We start from the raw sequence: 14,001 nt of genomic DNA, 5'->3' as shown, positions 1-14,001 counted from the left end.
CAGTATTTTGTCTCGGTGGACGGGACGGCGTTCCTGCTCTTATCGCCACCTGACTGCGGCGCACCGGGCAGACGGAGGTGGTCTTCCTGCGTGTTTGCAAGCAGGATTTCCTTCGGTCTGGCCTGTTGCCTCTGGTTTGACCCCGGGATGTGCTGACCGGCCAAGAAAGGTTCGCACGGGAACGCTTAATTGTTTTTCTTTTCTTTTATTAATAAGACGTTGGAAAGTTCAACAAAAGTTGAAAACATTTGTTTTTTTTAATATCTTAGGTGTTAACAGCTCAATGATTCTTAATCCTGACGCTTGCTACCTCATGTGTCTGATGTGGATTAGTAGTCGGATTATTGCGCAAGTCGAGATTGACGGAAAAGCAAACTTTCTTTATTTAAACTTTAAAAGAATTGACTTCCTTTTGAATTATCAGGGAGGAAACTGGACTTTAGTTATTCCTCTCTGCTGTTGCAGCCTCCACAATCTCCTTCCTCAGTTTATCTTGGCGTCCAAATAGAAATGTAGGGGTGTCAAACATCAGGCCCGCGGGTCAAATCGGCCCAGAAAAGGCTCCTATCCTGCCCGACGACAGCTATAGGAGAGGGTTTGTGGACATTTTGCTGTATTCTACATCATTAACATTGACTTTATGTTCAGATTGTACTCATTTTCGTTTGTAATTGTCTGGTTTTTACAAAAAAATACACATTTGCATCACATTTACTCTGCGCCACAACCAAGAAATATTCCATTTTTAAGCTTATTCTGACACTACTTTACTTTGTATAAACTCCTCTTAAATCACAAGACATTTACTGTCAACGGACCAGCTTCGCGTGAAAAATCTGTATTAAATTCAAATGGCTAAATGTAACCGAGTAAATACAAGCACACGACTCCCACCACTATTTGCATTTATCAAAAAGCGTTTATTATTAATAGTCATAGTAATGTCACACAAATTCACAAGTGTTTTTTAAGACATGTCTGGCTCAGTTTGGTGTGTGTGTGTCTGCAAGTATGTCTGTGTGAATTCTCTAAACAGTGCAGTTATAAATAAATGACCACAAAGAGAAGGAAAAGTGTAATATTGCAACAGGAAAAATAGAATTCTCATTTTAAAGACAAAAAAAAAAAAGGAAAAAAAAAAAGAGGTTGTTCAAAGAGAACATTTAGCACCATCTATCCCGTTATCATATTCAACAGATATCATAAAATCATTAAAATCTTATCTAAAAGCCCCCTAGAGTAAAAATTTTTTACCATTTCTCAAAACACTTTGGAAAAAAAGTTTTGTTTTTTTGTTGTTTTTTTTTCTCCATAATGAGCATACAAACACAGCATTCCATTAGTCCTCGTCTCTACGTGAGCAGTGTGCCTATCGTCTACAGGAAAAGGTGGTGTTATATTCAAGATAAAGATATAATTTAATATATATCAGGAGAGAAAAGGGCAGGAGTGGAGAGGCGAGCACCACAGAAACAGCAGCCTCCACTCCCGCGAACATACAACCTCCACATTTCAGTTTTTAAAGAGCAATCAGTCACCATAAAAAAAACAAAAAAACTGAAAAAACAATAATAAAAAAAAAGATTTTACAACCCTATTAAAAAGGGAGAACATTGATATCCAATAAATAGAGGAAACATTTTAAATTAAATGTACAATGTCAAAAAAAAAAAAAAAAAACGAATTCAGGAAATACTAAGTCTGCATATTGGAACAATCAATCAGAGGTACAACACACACACACCAGATGATAATGAGTTTTTTTTTGTTGTTTTTTTTTCAGTTCGAACAGAGAAGGAAGAAATGAACAAAAAGACCTGATGACATGTGACAACATCTCCAGAGGAAACAAAAGTATAAATTCATTCAAACAAAATGTACAACACATACGAGATTCTGAAAAACAAAACAAAACAAAAAATCAAAAAACGCCCCCCTAAACAACCAAAGTCGCTAAAACCCGTATCTTTTGAAGCATTTCCAAACAATTGTAATTTTTTTTTTTTTTTAAATTCTTAATGCTTTAGAAAAATGTTCATATCTCTATTATTAGTATTTTTCATTTTCTCTCTTTTACTAAATACAAGGCCAATGTGGTATATATCTAGGCTGATCTAGTTTAGAAAAAAACTGAACAATAAATTATTTAAAAAAGACAGCACCCCACAAAAAATTTCAAACAGCATGTACAAATTTCAGTATTCAAGACAACAGAAAATGTTTTTTTTTTTCTCCTTGTTTTTTTTATTTTCTTCTTCTTCGTCTTCCTCTTTTTCCTGGTACTGACAGCAACACGCCACTGAAACCATCAACTACCCTCCACAGTTTGTTCAATGGCAGCACCGACTGCTCCTGGCTCCCAGCATGCACCACTGCCAGGGTCTCTGGTTGTAAAAAAAAAAAAAAAAAAAAAAAAAAGCACCGTCTGGGAGTAAACTGGCATGTCTTTTTTTTTTTTTTTTTCTTTATTGGCGGCTTGGTATTTCTTCTTGTAAACAGTAATCGTGAGTAAACGTATTCAACTGGCTGTTCGGCAAGTAGTAGCAGTAGTAGTAGCAAAAGAAAAAAAAACAAAAAACGATGTTAAATGATGAAAGGGTAGGCTGAAACACCATGGTGAAGCTGTCTTTCTTGTCTTCTTCTTCTTCTTTTTTTTTTTTTTTTGTCCTGACTTGCAGGAGTTTTGGTTATGGCTGTGGAGACACGAGTGAGGAGCTCTGTCACCGGGAGGAGGAGAGCTGCGAAGACGAGAGACAACCCGTTAGATCACAGGAGATGAAAACGGATTCTGCGGTGAGAGAGCGAGGCCCCGTTTGCGCGACGACGTTTCAAGTGAAAACGCATAGTTTTTTGGGGTTTTTTTCCACACGGCAGTGCTTTAAAAATTTACTCCCGAAAATGGCAGAAACGTTGAAAACGGTGTCGTTTTCACGTTTGGCCACTGGAGGGTGCTGTTGAGGACATATTGTTGGTAGAGACTCAAACCCTGGTTCAGGGATCTATAAAAACTCCCAGGAGTCACTCTGGAAGCTGCTATTTTTGTTATTGTTTTTTTACAAAACTTCTGCATATCCACTTGAAAATGTTGTCGTATGAACACGGCCCCCGAGAGAGTTAAGTGTGCGCTCACCAGGTTGAAGGAATCGTACATGTTCATCAGCTCCTCGACGCGATACTGCTCCAGCACCACCACGTTGTTCAGGTTGGGGCTGCGCTGCCGAGCGCAGTCCTCGCAGTGGACCACGTACGTCTTCCTGCTGTTGCTCTCACTCGTCACAAACAGCAAATCGAATACCTCGACCTGTTGGAGGGACACGAGAAACCCCGTTAAAAACCTGGGAGAACTTACACAGTTTGGATTTTAACAGGGATTTGGAGAATTCGTTGGTTATGTATGTTTTTAAGCCCGTCTTAATGGTAAGACAAAATAGATGATTTACTAATGATTCTAAATCGTAGAGGATTTTCTGAGGGCTTGTTCTCTACATACATGCATAAACAGACTTAGAGACTGAAATTTATATACTGTATGTGCAACTAATCCGAGTAAGACTCAGCGTTGGTTCCCGTCAGACCGCCGCCACTGACTGTGGTCGTAGAACGTGCAGTGTAGCGTCAATGACGGGAGTTTGAGTTAACACGCCACTCACGTCACACTCGTTGCAGTAGTAGGCGGGCTCGTCTTTGACACGACTCTGATAGGAAATCTTCTTGCCGTCGGCCACCAGTTGGTCCCGCAGGATCTGGATGTGCTTCATGGACTGCAGCAGGCAGTGTCTGGAATAGGAGGTGGAGGTTTAACAGTGTGTGTGTGTGTCTTTGTAATATTCATCACAGGGCCACTGGGGCGTCTGCTGAACTCACTTGATCATCTTGTAGGTGTCTGCGTCGGAGATCTTGAGCGTGCGAGCCACGTTCCAGGACACGTGGATCATCGGCACAATGGACTTGACTTTCTTCACCTCGTTCCACTCAAACCTCTCCAGGGCCAGCTGATACTGGTAACCTAAATTCAGAGTACGACAAACGGCGTCATGAATCCAGCTCCTGGCATTCCGGTCTGCCCGTGGCTGCAGGAGGCCAGGTCACTCACCATTGAGCGGCCCGACGTTCCAGGCAATGTTGTTGCACCAGCCGACGGCCTGAACCCAGTGGACCGTGCCGGCGTTGATCCACACCAGGTCTCCGGGCCGCTGGATGAAGCGGTACACGGGGATGTTGGCATTGTACAGGTCCTCCAACACCGGCCACCAGGACCCCGTCAGGTAGTCCACTCCATGCCTGAAAGCAGACAAGTCGTTAATCTCACTGATGGGCTTTCAGGACATTCAGGTACGACGGTCACAAGTGATGATGATCAACTGTCCCCTGCAAACTCACTTTTCACAGAAGTCGTTGATGGCCTGCCAGTAGTTCTCATGGACGGAGAACCACTCGCAGTCTCCAGGGCCGATGTTGATGTTGACCGAGCAGAAGTTGTTGTTCTCCTGGTGACCTGTCCAATCGGAACAAGACGTCATGCATCAGAAATGAATATATGGAACAAATTGTGATCTCCTGACACGTCATCCACCGTTCTCCGGGGGTCTCTTACCGGGCGTGCGGCTCCCCGGGACCTTCATGTACAGCTGGACGGTGTTCATCCCTAAGATGGTGTGTCCCACGTGGCTCAGCATGTTTCCACTCGACGCCACGCGCATGAACGCCGGAAGCTTCTGCAGCTCCTGAAGCTGGTGTTTCCACCTGGGCAGAGAGGGCGTGGAATTAAAACTCTACTCTGAGCTAAAATATCTTCGCTGCATTTCATACAACTTGATTCAAAGGGTGTTCTCACCTCTTGGGATCCGAGAGGTCAATATTGGTGCCGAATTTGATGATCTTCCCCAGAGGTTTCTGCTCGCCACTGAAGAAACGTTCAAGCATTAGCACAGACTGTAAAAGCCTTCGGTAATAACCGAGTCGATACATTCGAGATCCTACATACCTGCTGCTTTCCTTTGAGCCGTCCTTGTTTGGGGTGTCACAAATGCTTGGTGGCGTTTTCTCTTTCTCCTTCTCATCATCGTCATCCTCCTCATCGCTGCCTTTCTCCTCCTGAAGACACAAAACATCGATGATCTGGTTTAATGCCGGGTTAAAAAAAAAAAAAAAAAAGAAATCACGGTGGCGATGGGGTTTTTTATTTTTACCTGCAGACTCTCTTGGAAGCTGGAGGCTTGGTACTGGGCGTACTTTGCGATGGTGGTGTGGGAGCGGCTGCTCTCACAGGGCCACGTCTGGCCCGTGCCAGTGGGGTCCCAGTTCTCATCGGCGGGCTGCTGGACTTGCGTCCTCACCTCCACCGCCTGCTCTGCGTTGGCTTCCACCAGGGACTTTGTTGAAAACAGCCCCAGGTCTGAAAACAGGAAATTATGAGTGTGTTTTTTAGAAATACAGTAACTTGGAATCACGCCACTTATTATTATTATTTTTTTTTCCATCTCATCATCTGGCTAAGTGACAGAAATGAAGAGTGTGAACTCACTGAGTCGTAGAGATCCGGCCAGCCCTCTGATAACGGTGACGGGGTTTTTGGGGTCTGTACAGAACTGCAGCAGCACGGGGGAGAAGGCGTCCCGCTTACTCTCCAGCTAGAAAGAATAAAAAAAAAAAAAAAAAAAAAAGTTATTTTACTATATCATGCAGTGAGTCACCACAAGAGGGCAGCAAGTGCATTTTTAGTGCAAATGCTGGAACCTTACATAGATGCTGGGCGTTGGAGGATTGAGCTTCTCTCGAGGAATGGGTTCATCTGCGGCCATGATGGGTTTTACCGAGAACGCCGGCAGTAAATAAGATTCCTTAAATTTTCCTTTAACCCTGGAGCCCCTGGAACGTAAACATGACGAGAAGAGGTTGGAAAATGTAAACATCTCTAAACGCCGTAAATCACAGAGATGATGATTTAAAAAAAAGAAAAAAAGAAAAGAGTCTTACTTGCAGGACCGGATAATCTCACTTGCGGTGTTCTTTATACAGATTTCTTCCAGCGGGATTCTCTTTTCCTCCACCTCGGAGGCGATGAACGTCTCCCGGTCCCCGCTCTCCACTTTGATCAAACGGATCTTCAGCTCCTTGGGAGGCCCGTCTGACAGAGCCTTCAACTTCAAGAAGTCTGTGGGACCCAGTGGACCAGAATCTGGACCTTTTCTTAGCTCCAATCTCTCTCTTGAACTGGAGGTCCATTCTGTGTGCTCCCCGTCGCTGGTGGAGCTGGCACCCGATGCCTCCTTGTGTCTCCTCTTATCCAAGTCGTAATGGCTCCGATTCTTCTCCAAGCCCTCCTTCCTCTGGAGATTAAGGTCACCAAGAATCCTGCGATCCTTCTTCTCCTTGTGGCTCTTCCCGTCCTTGTGTCGCTTGTGACTGGAACTGGAATGGCTGGATGAAGACGACGAGGAAGAGGAGAGAACCAGCTCGTCTCTTCTCTCTCGGTGCTTCCTCTTTTCTTTCCTGTCTTCGTGCTTCCGGCTGCTGCCGTGGCCGTGCTTCCTCTTCTTCTCCTTCTCCCGGTCTTTGTTCCTGTCCTTCTCCCGGTGCTCCTTCGCCTTCTCGGGCTTGTGCCTGTCTTCCAGTGTGCAGTGGCTGCTGGTGTTTGGGAGCGACTGGCGGCCGAGCATGACCTCGCAGCTCCTTCCCAACTCAGCCAGTGAGGACTCGGAGATGGTCGTTAGTTGTTGCTCCTCCTTGATCACCTTGATGGGTTTTAAGGCGGGAGTGCTCCTCTTTTTAACAGGGCTCGGGCTTTCCTCCGTTTCTCCCTCGTCGGTCCAGACATCACTGTCCTCCAGCTTTAGTTTCTTGTCTTCAAGTACAGGACGAGGAGAGGACTTTAGAGGTGGGACGGCAGGACTGAACGGCGGATTAGTCGAGTCTGACGTGGGAGAACTACCTTGCTGCTGGCGGCAGATGTCGGGGCCCAGAGACAGCGAAGACGAGTACTTGACCCCGACCAGCGCCGACGGAGGAGGTCTTCCGAAAGGCCCACCGCGATATGCGTACTTCTGGCTTTCTAAGACGGTCGCCAGTGACTTGAACATGCTGTTAACACCCGTTTGATGGAGGTGGGGTCTTTGAGGTGGTGGAGAGCAAGATGGAGCCTCAGAATCCTCCTCGTCCTCGTCCTCGTCCGCTTCGCTTTTCGTCTGCTCGGGGAGGCCGTAAAGCTTCGCTAAGTCACTGTGGCGATAATTGGTGTTCCCCACTCCCGCTGTCATGTCCAGCGACTGCTTGGAATTCAGAACATTCCGGGAGGGCTTCAGGTAGTCCTCGTCCTCCTCGTTCAGAGACGACGTCCGGCTGCAGGGAGACGCCAGAGAGCCTTGGCGGCTGAGGACAGGAGGGCTGGCATTCGATCCGAAGTCTTCCTGGTTGGGCTGATGCTTTGTCGCTGGAATCAGGTCGGGGGCACACAGGTAGCTCTTGATGGGCTCGACGCTTGGTGAAAAGTTCTCGAGTCGGCCGGCCGATCCCCTCTTCTCGTTGTTGTACATCTCCTCCTCCTTCTTGATGGATTCGTCCAGCATTGCCATGATGTTAGCCAGACCATCAGGCAGCAGGGTGGACAGCTCGGAGGACTCCTCCTCAAACTGAGCGCTGTTGGCATTTTCCAAAACACCCTCCGAGCCCTGCTTGTTCGGGATTCCCCTGGCAGAGGTGGAGGATAAAGCGGGCGGGGGAAAGCCATCTCTAGAAAAGGCCTGGTACAGTTTCGGGGGCTCTCGAAGTGCCAAGGTGGGGAGAGGATGTTGGCTGCCGTCTCTCTCCCGGGCCGAGTCTTTGGATTGGTTGGGCGCTGCTTGCATTGCCGGGGGCTTGTTAGGATATACCGGCTGGTTCATCCCTGAGGTATTGTGTGTTGATGAGGGACTGAATGTCGTTCCGCCATTGCTGCTCCACATCTCCCTCTGCCTCTGCTTCTCTCTGGCATACTCAGTCTGGGGGGTGAGAGGAGGTGGCCGCAGCCTCTCTATCGTCGCGCTCGGCGCCTGCCCGGGTGGACAGGCCAGCACGCCGCCACGGCTCAGCCAGGGGTAGTTTGGAGACGTGTGAGAAATGGGTGGTGGAGGACCTGAAGGAGGTGAAGTACTGGAGGAGAGAGGAGGTGGTGGAGGCGCCGTGGAGGTGTTGATGGAGAACAGTTTCTCCAGGTTCTCAATAGCCGTCAGCTCTTTTCCCTTCGCCCTGCTCAGTTGCTCAAGATCTTGCTCCATTTTCTTTCTCTCCTTCTCTCGCCTCTCCAGCTCTTTCTTCTTTTCCTCCTCCTCCCTCTCCTTTCTCACCATTTCCTGCCTCTCGGCTTCCCTCCTCCTCCTCTCCTCCTTTTGTATCTCCCACTCCCTCTTCATCTTCTCGTGCTCTTTTTTCTCCCACTCTCTCCGTTTCCTCTCTTCCTCTTGCCTCTCCCATTCTCTCCGTTTCTTCTCCTCCTCTTGTCTCTCCCATTCTCTAATCTTCCTCTCTTTTTCCAATCTCTCCATTTCTCTTCTCTTTCGCTCCTCCTCTTGCTTCTTCTTCTTCTCCTGCTCCATTTTCTCCCATTCTCTCCTCCGCCTCTCCTCCTCCTCCTGTTGCTCCGCTTCCCTCTTTTTCCTCTCCTCATTTCTCTTTTCCAGCTCTTTCCTCTTTCTCTCTTCATCAAATATTTGCCTCATTTCCCACTCTTTCTTTTTCCTCTCCTCTTCTCTATGCTTTCTCTCCTGCTCCTCTCGGTCCCTCTTTCTCCTCTCCTCGGCTTGCATATGTCCCTCCAGCTCGGCGTCGAGCTTGTCGAGAGCCTCCTCGATAGACTGAGGGACAGACTTTGGAGCTTGCGGGCGAAGCTGGGGCTGAGAGTACATCTGCGTCTCCAGCTGATGACCCAGTCTGGAGGAGAGGGCCGGACTTGTTGACACAAGTGCAGGGTTGGCAGCGGAGCGGGGAATGGGATGCGAGACTCTGCTCGTAATGACGCTGTCTCCCGTCCTCTGGTGTGCTGACGAGAACAAAGGAGACGATGAGGAAAAGGGAGGGGATTGTTTCAGTTCGGCCTGAGCATAGTACGACGCCTTCTCCTTCACGGACTGGGTTTTGATGGGTCCCTGTTGGTGAGACTCCCTGGCAGTGGGAGGTTGGTCTCTCCGACAACTCGGCTGCAGCAGAGCATCCACCTGAGATTTTGGGATCGAGACAATGCTGGTGGAGTTTTGAGGTCCTGGCTCTTTGACGTTTTGCCAGCTGCCATTGTTCACAGAGTAGCCAGCAGGGGGTGATGTGGTCACTGTGGAGACAGTCGCCATGGGAGCACCATTGCTATAGCGGCTGATGGCGCAGGGGGCGTGGGACATGGGAAGATTGGGCATGATGACAGGCGTTCTGGTGGAGGTGGCTGGAGGCAGAGGAGGGCTGACGTGATGGGGATGCTGGGAGGAAGCTGGAAGCCGACTATCCACAACCTGACTGTGGCTCTGCTGGTGCTGAGGTAGCAGACCTGGAGGCCTGTAGATGCCCGACTCCTGAAAAAAACAAAACAAAAAAAAAACATGACAAATGATCATCAGTTCATGCTGTTCCTTGGACTAGGCTTTCCAACCTGATTCAACTGCTTTGAGATGTGAAACTGCATGTATCCAGAATGACATTCACTCACCTGGGGGTGCCTGTTGGGCCTGCTCTGGTACCTCCAGGCCTCGTGAGGGCCACTATGCAGCTGCTGAGGTACTGAGGCGCTGCTGACAGGAGCAGGAGGAGGAGGAGGAGGAGGAGGAGGAGGAGGAGGAGGAGGACCCTGGTGCCCCAGTCCAGGATGAGGCTGAAAGTGGCTGTAAGGCACACTGCTGCTGCTGGCTGCAGAAGTGTTTGCTGGTGACGAGTGGATGTGTACTTGATGAGCTCTTTCCCCCCTGTTTGGAGTTGCGTGGTTGCTCCCTTGGCCCGGCAAGAGGGGGCCTCTCTGGTTGTCATGACCACGTGGTTCTATGGTCTGGCAGGGTGGAGCGACCTTTAGTTTGGAGGTGGTACTCCGATATGAGGGGGAGGCTGAGGAGGAGTGAAGAGCGTGAAGCTTCACAGCCTGAGGTTGTAATGCGTCCTTCTTGAGCTGGGGAGCACATCCCTGGTTGTAGCTTCCTGGAGAAGAGCTTGGTGGAGAGTGGAGGTTGGAAGAGGGAGGAGAGGACTTTTGGAGGTGGCTGCCCATTCCTTGCTTGAAGTTTTTCTGTTAAACCATAAAACAAGAGCAAAAGAAGAGGATGTTGAACCAAGATAACATCTGGTTTGGTGACATTACTTCACATAAACCTGGTTTAAGATAAATATTTACCCATTTACTCAAGTCTAATGACAAAATATGAATACATGTTTAGTTATTTCTCTGACCTGGAACTCTTGTGGAGGTTGACTTTTACGCTCAGAGGTGTGGGGCTGCCAGGGGCTGCTGTTGTCCTTGTGGAGGGGGTTCCAAAAAGCAGGTTTTGGGGGGAGATGATGACCTGAAGTCTGCTGCTGGGACAATACAGGCTGGCCAGAGCCGGAGAAACGCTGCAGCCCGGGATGGGATACCTGCACAGGCGATACAATATCGTTATTTACCCTTCAACAAAAACAAAAACTGTTGAAAGATGTCTTATCGACAGACGTTGTGGCCTTACGATACCTGATCTGAGCACTTTTTCCTCTTGCTGGGGCTGGGGCAGTCTTCGGTGGTTGAGCGAGAGGGTGGGTGGAGGGGTGGCTGAGGAGTGTGTTGAATAACCGAGTGCTCTCCCAACGGAGGGCCAGGTCTCTTCAACTGACCCCCGAGCATCTTTCCAGAGTAGACCCTTTGCTGTGAACAGAAAATGAACAGACCTGTGTTACAGCGGATCAAACCAACGATTGCATCTTCAGTTCAAAAAAAGATTTGTTGGAAGGATTCAACAAAAGATCAGTGGCGGTCGCTGAAGGTGTGGTTTCTCTCATCGATGCTCGGCTGTGATATGTGGCTGATGAAACATGACGCCGGCTCATTAGACAGTTCTTACCTGGTGCACCTGCGCCCACATTTCTTCTCCCAGCAGTGGTGGACCCCGGGGAACATGCTGCTCCTGAGGACCCCCAAACTGAAGCAAAGCAGACAGAGGAACTGTGAACATCTACCGTCTATGAATAAAAATGTGTGTTAAAATATGAAATCCAATCATTTTGCTGCACCTTCATCAACTGATTTGCCCTGCTGGGAGGGTGATGTGGGCTGGGAGGAGGTCCGCCGCCGCCCGGATAACCCCCATTATGGAGACGGAGTGAGTGCTCGTTGGGAAGGGGCAGCACAGGATGCCCTTGAGGGGGAAGGTGGGACTCGTAGAGCTGGCCCAGTTGCTCCCATGCTCTATGGGGAGGTGGAGGATGAAGGTGGTGAGGTGGAGGAGGAGGTCTCTGTTGCTCTCTCTGCATACCTGGTAACATTGCCTGAGAGAGCTCAAGCTTGTCACCTCCCCGCATGAGCCTGAAGCACCAAACACATTCATCAAATATCACACAAACGTTTGGCTGAATTTCACTGTTTTAACTTCTTAATGTGACCGTCTTGACTTACCCATTGCTTAAGTATTTACTGTGATGGTTCAGTCCACCCATAGGTCCTGGAGGTAGATGGGGAAGTAGCTGGTGTTGGTTCATTGCAGGTGAACACCTGAACGCAGAGCACACCCACACACACAGCCCAGTTACACACCATTTCACAGCTCAATGCAACTTCCACCTTGTGGATTAAGTGAAAGTTGTGACTTTCTCTGACCGTGTTGTCATGACTACAGACCTGGCAGGTGGCTGCCAGGCGCGGCCGCCCACGGGAGGCCATGGCCCACGGTTCAGTCCGTCCAGAGGGAAGGAGTCCCGCGTGCCTCGCCCGCCAAACTGCTCTACTGCGTGATGCATCCAGCCTGTGACATACAGTCACTCAGTTATAACACAGACCCTTTTATGTTTCCACACAAACAATTTGTAAAAAAAAATATAGCAAAACACATGACTATAAGTCAGTGATGTGACTTACCAGACTAGCTAGTATCTGTGAAGCCCTCCACTGCAGCACAGAGAGGGCCTCACTCCAATACTGAGAAAATCTGTAACGTCCGACTTCTGTGTTCAGCACCAAGAGTCTAAAAGCCGACTGGCTGCAGAGAGAGAGAGAAAAACAAACAAACGCTACTGTGAGATTGAGTGAAACAGAGACACACTCAAAAGACAACAAAGACCAATCGGATTCTCAGTAGATGAGCTCGCTGGTGTGTGTGCGTGTGTGAGTGAGAGTTTGTCAGCACAGACGGTGTAGTGACAAATAAGCAGGGTTGTAATTGGTCAAAGTCAGGACTGGGAAAATAAACTGAATGCTAGTCCCCAGTTTCAATCCGACTAATTACCACATTCATGTTATTGCCACGGGCACCTTTTATCGAAAAAAGTTCAATTTCAATTCATTGTTTTACCCACTTTATCAAAATTAGGGTCAAGGAGGCTGAAACTCACCAGCCCATCACAGGGCGAACACAAAGAGGCAGATAATCACACACACTCACATACGGACAAATTAGAGTCACCAATAAACTCCTTACAAATAACTTCAGTTGAAATCAAACTGGGGATAGTCTTGCTGTGAGAACTCACCACCACCACTAAAATATTATTTCTTTGTGTTGGTGCCTGCTATGCATTTTGTCGGCCTGCAGGAGGCGATAATGAAGGAGCCGGCACAGAATCAGATTATTTCGGAGGCCCAGATGGCTCAGTGGGGAGCTCACCTATGAGGACAGACCTGGGGTTACTGTAATCCTTACCATGGGCCTCCTGATAGCCAGAGACAGAGGGAAAGACGGAGAGTGAGAGGCCTTGGTCACATGCCAAGTGTGTGTCTGTGTGTGTGAGTGTTGTTGGAAGCAACACAAGTGGAAACAATCCAAGTGTGCAAGCTGCACAGTGGTGTTGGGCTTGTGCTGTTTCAGTGCATGCAAGAGAGAGAGAGAGAGAGAGAGCAGTGCGCTCTCTTTTAAGTGGATGATTATGTGTGTGTACTGCAGCACTCTGACGAGTGTGTGTGTGTGTGCAAAGTGTGCGTACGTGTGTGTGTGTGTGTGCCTGGTGGATACACTAAGGTTTAATCTCATTACGGCAGGCGTGATGGAGAGGAAGAGGGGGGCAGCCGCGACAGACGGTCTGAACAGGATGGAAGGATAGATTAAGGAGAGGAGATGGAGAAGAGGGACGAGATGGAGGGAGGTGGAGTGGAGAATGGGAATGGTGCCATGAAACGCCCACACACCTCCCCACACACACACACACACACACACACACACACACACACACACACACACACACACACACACACACACACACACACTACACAAAGGAAAACAGTAGTAGGGAAAACACATAAAGGAAGCTTGGAGATAACTCTCTCCTCCCTGCTTTCTGAAACACTGGACACACACACACACACACACACACACACACACACACACACACACACACACACACACACACACACACACACACACACACACACACACACACACACACACACACACACACACACACACACACACACACACACACACACACACACACACACACACACACACACACACACACACACACACACACACACACACACACACACACACACACACACACACACACACACGACAGAAGGTGTCCGGATACAAAGGAGTTCAAAGCACTTCGATTTATAAAGAAACGGCAAACAAAACATCCCCGACTACATCTGAGATGTAACGATAAAGCATGCACCGCCCCCATTGACTTGAACAGACAGGACCCGAATGATCCAAAACTATCTTATTTACATCCCATCTATTTTATTTGATGGTCAACTTTAAAGACGACAAAGCCTCACCGATGGCGTAACAAGAAAGGAAAGACTGACTGAGAAGTGCTGTCTAATGCATCGGTCAGAAAAACACAGACTCACACACGCCGGTTATGATTCAT

General features: G+C 48.3%; 1 protein-coding gene across 1 annotated transcript; it reads right to left on the bottom strand.

Annotated features, from left to right (window-relative positions):
* Nucleotides 1-2,260: 2,260 nt before the first annotated feature.
* On the bottom strand, nucleotides 2,261-12,170 carry kdm6ba (lysine (K)-specific demethylase 6B, a). Its single transcript, XM_080486450.1, has 21 exons — nucleotides 12,050-12,170; nucleotides 11,813-11,936; nucleotides 11,591-11,686; nucleotides 11,209-11,500; nucleotides 11,040-11,117; nucleotides 10,673-10,843; nucleotides 10,396-10,578; nucleotides 9,668-10,234; nucleotides 5,977-9,533; nucleotides 5,742-5,868; nucleotides 5,525-5,630; nucleotides 5,190-5,395; nucleotides 4,985-5,094; nucleotides 4,835-4,903; nucleotides 4,595-4,743; nucleotides 4,381-4,495; nucleotides 4,094-4,281; nucleotides 3,865-4,006; nucleotides 3,651-3,777; nucleotides 3,131-3,301; nucleotides 2,261-2,738 (listed from the first exon to the last, which is right to left on the bottom strand). Exons 2-21 carry the CDS (start codon nucleotides 11,929-11,931, stop codon nucleotides 2,721-2,723), a joined length of 6,591 nt encoding a protein of 2,196 aa, XP_080342576.1. The 5' UTR covers nucleotides 11,932-11,936; nucleotides 12,050-12,170; the 3' UTR covers nucleotides 2,261-2,720.
* Nucleotides 12,171-14,001: the final 1,831 nt, after the last annotated feature.

Source organism: Lipophrys pholis (assembly GCF_963383615.2).
Source record: "Lipophrys pholis genome assembly, chromosome: 18".
NCBI lineage: Eukaryota > Metazoa > Chordata > Actinopteri > Blenniiformes > Blenniidae > Lipophrys > Lipophrys pholis.
This window is presented reverse-complemented; position numbering and strand designations above follow the sequence as displayed.